Here is an 8,685-nt window from a genome sequence, read left to right as displayed (position 1 = left end):
TTGAGAACCTCTGGAGCATCATCAAAAGGAGTGTCTATGATGGCGGGAGGCAGTTCACATCTAAGCAACAGCTCTGGGAGGGTATTCTGTCCTCATGCAAAACCATTGAAGCAGATACCATCCAAAACCTGACAAATTCAATGGACGAGAGAGTTCAGAAGCTCCTTTCCAACAAGGGCTCCTATGTGCAAATGTAACATGACCTAGAATTAAGTTTTGACTTAAATTGTTTGATTTCAGTTTGTAATAACCTGCTAATGGTCACAAATGACCATTTTTTTGTTCTTTATAAAAATGAAAAGGTTGAAAACTCTGCTGAGCATAATAATTTGGAACATGCATTTTGAGTGTTTTATTTTTTTAAAATATACTGTTATCATTGGCAGTTTGTTCAATAACCTTTCGATTGTACTCTAATAGTTGATGACTGGAAAATTACAATGACTGCATTTCATATAAGTAATTTTGGAAAAGCTGAGAAAATATTATTTGCATAATAATTTGGAACACAGTGTATATCTATATATATATGGAGATTCAGATAAATGTTCAAAGTTAAATGACAATTTTGTGTCAGAGAAAAAAAATTAATACAGAGAACTAAACGCTGCTGTGGTCTGAACCTAACCGTTTTTGTTTAATTAGGCCCGAGCATAGAAGTGCTGCAGGGATTTTGAGCAATCGGCTTCAAACTTGGTCAGTATGCCGTTAAAGGATGCGGGATTAAAAGTTATCAAAATCGTGAGTTTTTGAGCATGTTTAGGGGGCGTGGCTAAGCTGCGAACTTGGCGTACTCGTTGAAGCAAACGAAACATTACAATTTTCACACAAATTGCCCGACTTGCACCAAACTTGGTCATCCCTGTAGGATGCCCGATGATTCTATGTGGTCATAGTCTGACGTCATCAAAGCCCCGCCCCCTCAGGACAGGAAGTCACTTTTTTTTTTGGAAAGCTACATCTCTGACCCCACTTGACCTAATCAAGTCAATCTTGTGTCAGATGACAAATAACAAGTTGGTCTGACTTGCATTAAAGCTTCAAAAGTTTTCACTGGAGGGCGAGGCCGTGGCGGCGTGGCGAAGTCAGACACAACGCCATTGCCTTACGTTTGGCTTTGCAGTCCAATATTTGGTGGGCATGGCCCAATTTCTCCACAGAGCACCCTAGAATTTAGGGAATAGGCTTTAAAGGTGTGGTGGATAAATACAACAAAATAAAATGATATGACCGGCATGAAAATGGGGGGTATTTTTTTAAAACATAATAAACGTAAATCCAACATGTACTGGCGTCCTGGTATTGCGTTATCAACATGAATAACACCCTCTCCTCCCCCTAATGTTCTCTGGTCAATATGGCGATGTTTAAAATGCTTTTTAAATAAGAGACACCACAAATATAAAAGTGCACAAAGAATACAACTCACCATACCGCTGAATCAGTGGGAGCCCTGTGCCTGTTTCTCTAGAACTTCAAGAGACGTTTGTTTTTTACTCATTTTGCTGCTTGTGGGTTTGTTTTTAGCAATAACGTATCATGTGACCTAAATAAGCGTTTTGAAATGCATCAAGAATGAGTCATAAACGGATGTAGTGGAGAGAATGCGGTCACAGTATAGGTTGTTAATAAGGCCTTTGGTTCCTTCCCTCACACTGAACCTTTCTCTGTGGGACATGTTGGGCTGCATGCTTCTCATTAAAAAGAAGAAATTAATTCTTGTAGGATGCCTCAAAAATAATACAAATTATTAAGGAATAAACAAAAACAAAATCATACAAGTAATCATCAGCTATCACTAATTAAAATTATATCGTAGATAATTTATATATGTATACAAAAGTTAACATTTGTATTTATTTTGGTCTTGAATAAAGTATAAAACACAGTGCTTTAACTATAACTACTGGCTACAAAAGGGTAGAGCTATTTTGACAGAAACATTTTAAATCGTGAAGATGCTGCTGGCAAAAAGGCCACTATGAGATCTATAGTGAAAGAAATGTAAAGAAAGACGGCAAATAATGATAAATTGGCTGTTCCTAAGTTGTACTTTTCAGTGGTGTTCATGATAAAATAGTTATTTCTACTGATGGAACATGTCAGTAAATAAAACAAAGAACTATAACTATACCACTACAGTAAAATGAAAAAGACATCATGACAAAGCTCACTTGGCAGAAATACCATGCACTATAAACACACAATGCCTTTCTCTGTCTGTGTAAGTCACACATCAAATTAATTTTAATTTTACAGAAATTACTGACAAGGCTTTTTAGTTTGCTGAGATACCAATTTTTTAAAGTAAAAGTTTGAATCAAAATTAATAACATTATTCAGCTTTACAAACTGTGAACTGCAACCAACCAGGACTAGGTTAAATCTTGTGTGCCCAAGAAATTTATAAGTAAGACCTAAGTTAAGCAAAAATTTTTAGTTTTGTTTGTTTGATTTGATTAATTTTTTTTAACTGTCAGACAGTTAGCTGCATCCCTTACGTTTCTTCTAATTTCTTTAATTTTGGTGCTGTTGTGTTTGCCCTAATGACAAACGGCATTTCACCTTAACCTGTGAAGGGTGGAATAGGCTGTTTCATCTGGAATTATAAAGGATGTTTGAATCAAACGTGGAACAGACAGAGACCATCGTGGCACAAAAAACAAAATCAAACAGGAAAAAGAAGAAAATATCCATCAATACATAACAACAAAGACAGTGAGGAAGACAAAAAGACACAAAACAGTGAAGTTGACTTTCTTACATGAGGAAGGGATTTTTCCATCTTTTTTGTCCTCCTTCATCACATCACCACACCTCCTCACTGCGATGCTGCTCAGCTGACAGACACTCAGCAAACATCATGTACCCCTCTTTCCAATCCAGTACAGTTTACTCAGGTCTTTTTCATCACTTTTACAGTTTCTTTCTGTCTGCCTCCTTAATGAGTCCATCGTTTCTTTTTGTCTTGTGCAAACGTACTCCAGTTTCCTTTTTTGATTTTGAAAGGTTTCAGGATGGGTGAGACATTGGTGGCTCGCAGAAAGTAAAAATGCCATTGTTAAAAAAGGGCAGAAACTCAAGGGGAGGACACAAAGAGAAGACAAGATACACATTTGAACAACAAAGGTAAAACAGCATTTTGAAATAAGGGAATACAGCAGTTAGTAAAGACATGTACAATAGAGTTCACATTTTTCTGTCCTCCAGTCTTTCTCTCTTTTTTATGTCCAAGCTGTGACTGAAAGAACATGGTAAGACAGGAGCAGAGACTTACAGCAAAATACCTGAGTTATGAGTAAAAATGGAAAATAAATTAACAGCCTAAAAGTGGCAGAAGCTGAAGAACAGTTATTATCATTGGATTAATAATAATTTGAAAAATAATCTTCAAAAGTTGACAGCTGAAGAGGATTTTTTTTTTTTACAGATTTCAAAGCAACTTCAAAGTACTTCAATTCCAAAATTCTGCACTTTTCAACATTGTATACCAATGTCATAATTTAACTTTTTTTGTTTTTGTCTTTCATCATCTCAACTAGAATAACCCCAGATAACATGCTTGGAAAAATTAACTTCACCCTCAGTAGTTCACAGAAGAGGAGTTGAGATAACAGAAAAAATATTTTTTTCATATTTCTTTGCATTAGTACACAATCACTGCTTGTTTGCATATGTTTTATAAATGCAGTGCTTTTAGAATAGCTCTTCATCAAAAGCAAGTAAAAATCAAGTATCTTAAAACCTACCATGTATGAAAGCTGCTATATTTGTCCCTGAAAAACCACCCCCACCCCCATCTTGCAGAAATAAACTCCCTTCCTAACCTATCCCCTACAGTACTTAAATTGAGCTGTTCCAGCCAATAGCATCAAAGCATTTTGACATGCAACATGTTGGCCGGTCCCACATCTTTTTGCTTTCAAAAAGCTAAATATAAATATATAGTTTTTTTCCTACATGCTTTTGCTTGTGTATACTCATGCTTCTAAACTCATACACTCTCTTAGTGTTCTATACACATTCATTAGGCTTTAAACAAATATATAAAACTTTTGTACAATGTTAGTCCTTATTGCTTGTTATGGAAGCCCATGCAACACAAACTTTATATTGTTATGAGAAAACTGAGTTGTCAGAATTGGACACTCAAAAGAAAAAAAAAAAGTAAAGTGAAACAGAAGGAAAGAGGAAAATAATGGAAATGTTTTAAAATGTTTTCACATTTCACACAAATAATTTAGGTGCAACATAACAATAACTGGGAATGCCATTTTAAATGACCTTTCAATAAAAACTTTTAAAAAAACATATATTGTTTCCCATTAACAAAGAGCTCAGAAAATAAAGCTGTTCCAGAAAACAAATATATTTGCCCCCATAGTGCTGAAGAAAAAAGTATTTCCCTATTGGCTGAATGCAGGGCAGGATTCCCTGTGAATTTTCTACCTGTGTTGCATAAGTGATGAATTGCAGCTTTTAATCAAAGAAAGGTTTTTGTACCAACACTTCTGAAGAACATGACACGTCTTTATTATCTTTTGATTGTACACAAACCTAACTGTAAAAAAATTACAGTTTTTTTGTGGTAAAAACTTGGGATACTGAAATCCCTGTGCAAGTACCTATTTTACATGTTTGTGAAAATACTTAATTATTTAAATTATTATTGATTATTGTTGTCAAAGTCATTCTCAGAGGTGTTGCTAGAAAATTTGCGTTTGAACAGAATCAGGTTTTATAGTTCCTTCTCCTTATCAGTCCTAAATCTCTGTTCATTTAAGTACATTTTAGCTGCAGCTGTAAATAAGCATCAGATTGGTGTCACTCAGCAAAAATGTACAGTATTTCAAGTTCAGCATTTCTGCAGGACTTGAATATACTGGTAACCTTTTTAAATGCCCCAGCAAATTGTTAAAAAAATGTAAGAAGTTTTGAGTTGACTGAAAAAAGATCAATGTCAGGGGGTGTTCAACAATTATGTGTTTAATTTTTTGAAGGACTGAAGTCACCATTCTCTGAACACATCAGCCAGAATGTGGTAAAACATTCAGTACTGCATATGAAGTCATGTGACTGAGGTTTGTTACAGGGTGAAGGAAATCAAATACATCTGTGAACAAAAATTCAAAGTAAAATTATATTTACATAATGTTAACTTCAATTTAGATTTTAAATTACAAAAATGCAATAAAAATGGTTAAACACAAATTGTTGAACATCAGAAGTAAAGGGAAACATTTTACTTTTGGCTACTTTTTTTCCACAAGCAAAAGTAAAGAACGGTGCATTCATGTTGACGTGTGCATTTTCGTACAGAGGTAGATGTAAGTCTGGCCACAGATTAAACTGTGACGTCTCAGTCATCTACAATGCATATGTTTGTTCTTGTTGTTGTGTTCTCTCACTTCTCCTTCTTGGGCATTTGGCATCTGCTCTTCTTCTACCATGGGCTGTCACTCCAGTAGCCGTTCATAGTGCCTCCCACTATCAGTCACAGCCGAAAAAAAGACAAGATGGACGAAAGAAGAAGAAGGGCAGGGTAGGGGAGAAAGGCAAGACAAAAACAGGGAGAGACCAAAAAAGGGAGAAACTACAAATGTTGCCACTGGAAGCTGAGTCACTCTTAGGTAAGTGCAAGTAGTAATGCTGTTGACAGCAATAAAATTAAGTCAGACCCACAAACTGAGCTGCAAGTTCTGAAACTTCTGCCACATACAAAAAATATTAGCTAATACGAACAAATGTTGAACAATATATGAACAATATGAACAAAGTTTTTGTATATAAGAATACATCAGTGTCAAGACTGTATAGTTACTGGTTGTGTCTAGCTTAGCCAATAATGAAAATTCTGGTTTGTTTTTAAACTTTCAACTGAATGTGCAGGCTAAAATGTTCAAATATTTAATTTTATTTGCCTACAAATAAAGTATTTTAAATAAAAAGCATCTGAGTAATGTGTTAGAGTTCTGCCTTGACAGACGACATGTAGTTGCCACTTGCCAAAATCAGTATCACCATATTAGAAAGACTGAGAACCTACTTTACAGTGTTAGCAAATTACATAAAATAGATCATTTATCATTCTTTTATTGCATGAATAGTCGTTTGTCTTGTCCGCTTTTGTGTTGGCTCTTTGAAGGACTGACAACCAGCTCAGGGTGAACCCTACCTCTGGCTTTTTGACTGCTGAAGATCAAAAGCAGCCCCCTGCAACCCTGAACTGCATTAAGTAAACACAGAAAATGGATGGATGCATGAATGGATGGATGGTCACCCACCCTCCCTCTGCCTACAAGCTATATACTAAGCTAACCACATCTTGACAACAGCAAATGAACATTTGTAGTTCTGTTGCTTCAGATTAGCAACAAGGCATTTAATAACTGCCATCTATGCATTAATGCCAGGTGTGAATGTTTCATTCAATTCAGTTCAACTCAATTTATTTATATTATGCCAATTCACAACAAAAGTCTCATCAAGGCACTATACAAAAAGTAACAAGTCCAAATTATAGCAATACTATACAGTCAAATTAAGTCCAAAATAAATCAAGACTAAATCTGACAATTTAATCCAATTTTAAATCAATCAGATTCAGTATATTGCAGAAGTAAAACATTGTGTATTTATTGAAAGTAGCAAAATGTTTTTCATCTTCTTTTGTCACAATCCCCCATTCTGAGCAGTTGAAAGGAACAACACTCTTTTAAGGAGAAAAAGCCTCCAACAGAACCAGAACCAGGCTGAGAATGAGCAGCCATCTGCCCCAAATGGCTGGGTTTAGAGATGAGCGGAAAGAGACACAGACACAGAAGTGTAAAAATTTATTTATGATTTTCACACTGGGAGATATTATTCAATAAAGTATTTTTGTTTTGTTTTGCATCAAGCCTGCATTTTTGAAACAAACATTTCTTGTTTTTTAAATTTTTGTAACATTTTGTAAACACAAAATAATTTCCTTTCATTCATTGAAAGGCCAATAGGGGAATGTTTCCAGCTCAAACTGCATGAATCATACAATATAGAAATTACATGTTTTGTTTTAATTTCGTAGTGAAGCTATTAGTTTACAAATCTTACTGTGTCTACTACCTTGAAGCCTCTCGCATAGTAAAGTGTTTTTTCAAGGGACAAACAAAACTGACATATACTGTATGTAGCTTTACACCCGTAAAAATAGATATAGTAATATTTCAGATGATGATGTGATTATTATGTCTATTAGGGGTCCAAACCCACATAGCCAAGGGAACGCACCTAAAAACCAGCAGCTTGTCCATGCTTCCAACAGAGCATGGAAAGCTATTGAAACTTTTCTATTTTTCATTATTATTGGTCCAAGCCCGTGGAAGAAAGGAAATACGGCTGCAAAAGACAGCATTTCCGTGCTGAGCACAAAACTCTCTTGAAACTGTTCTGTTTTTTATTAGCGGTCCAAGCTCAGGCAGACAAATGAACACATGCTTCCAAAGGACTACGAAACCTGATAGAAACTTTTCAGTTTTCTTTTTTTATTATTTTTTTTCTTTTTCTTTCATAAATAAGTCATACTGCAGCCTAAACTGCAAGGAGTGTTGGGATGATATTTATATGGTATTAACTAGTGCTTGCATATGGGGCTCATAAAAATGCTCAGATAAGTATGCCTATAGGGGTGTGCTATCATTGAGATTTTTTCAATTTGTCCAGTACCTTCTAAACCGTAAGTCACATATTTAAAAGCCATACATCTACTATGTCTACTGTTTACTATGTTGCAAAAGTTGCAAAACCTACTATGAAATTTTAATTTGATGTTTGAAGATCAACTGCGATCAAACTCAGCATGTTTAATCTACATACTGTGAAGTATAATCAAACTTTGATATTTTGATTGCTAAAATAGGGTTACGCTTAGCTTATGATAAAATAATCAAAAAAGAAAAGCTGTGTCTGTGGGGTGAGGGAGGCCGAAGGCTCCAGGACATCATGACAGGGACAAGTGAGATTAGGTAGCCATCCTTAAGACGGAAATACAAGCTCCTGCAGCTGTTAGTGTACAAAAAACCTTGGGCGTGGTTCATAGTATAAAAAGGAGGTGAAAGGGGAATCACCTCAGACACAACTTGGAGCATGTTGCTGTTTCTTCTTGTTGGTGAGTTGTTGTCTCCATTCAACTGAATGTTTAAATAAATGTATAATTGATAATTGAACCTCTGGTCTAGAACTCGTTTTGTGTGTCCGTCTTTTCTGCAACATCAAAGATCCAGAAAGAAACTAAGGTGAGGTGAGATTCCTCTGAAAGGAATAAATATTAAAGACATGGTTTCTCAACAATACCAACCTGAATATAGGTCGTCAAAGACAAACAAAATATTTCCAAAAACAATCAAATTACACCTGCACAATTATTTAATGCTAAATAACAAAAAAAAAAACATACATACACACACATACACATGTACACATACATATATATATGTATATATATATATATATATATATATATATATATATATATATATATATATATATATATATATAGTTACAAGTACCTGGGAATACCACAAGCAAATGGCAACCTCGATGAGGCCACAAGGAAAGGAGCCACAGCCAAATACCTCCAACGAATAAGGCAAGTCCTGAGAAGCCAGCTCAATGGCAAGAACAAGATCCGTGCGATAAACAGCTATG

General features: G+C 35.3%; 1 protein-coding gene across 3 annotated transcripts in view; it reads right to left on the bottom strand.

Annotated features, from left to right (window-relative positions):
- Positions 1-8,685, bottom strand: part of LOC108245358 (potassium voltage-gated channel subfamily C member 1-like) — a 162,387-nt gene that overhangs the window by 3,187 nt on the left and 150,515 nt on the right. The window contains exon 5 of one of the 3 annotated variants that reach the window (XR_001808975.2): positions 2,765-5,487. The exons of 1 other annotated variant lie outside the window; for it this stretch is intronic. Coding sequence is in view for 1 of the 2 variants with exons in the window: in XM_017432207.2 (XP_017287696.1) it covers positions 5,444-5,487 (44 nt within the window). In the remaining variant the exon portion in view is untranslated. The remainder of the gene's footprint in view (positions 1-2,764; positions 5,488-8,685) is intronic. One more of the 3 variants, XM_017432207.2, reaches the window with a different exon arrangement.

Source organism: Kryptolebias marmoratus, linkage group LG12, assembly GCF_001649575.2.
Source record: "Kryptolebias marmoratus isolate JLee-2015 linkage group LG12, ASM164957v2, whole genome shotgun sequence".
Taxonomy (NCBI): domain Eukaryota; kingdom Metazoa; phylum Chordata; class Actinopteri; order Cyprinodontiformes; family Rivulidae; genus Kryptolebias; species Kryptolebias marmoratus.
This window is presented reverse-complemented; position numbering and strand designations above follow the sequence as displayed.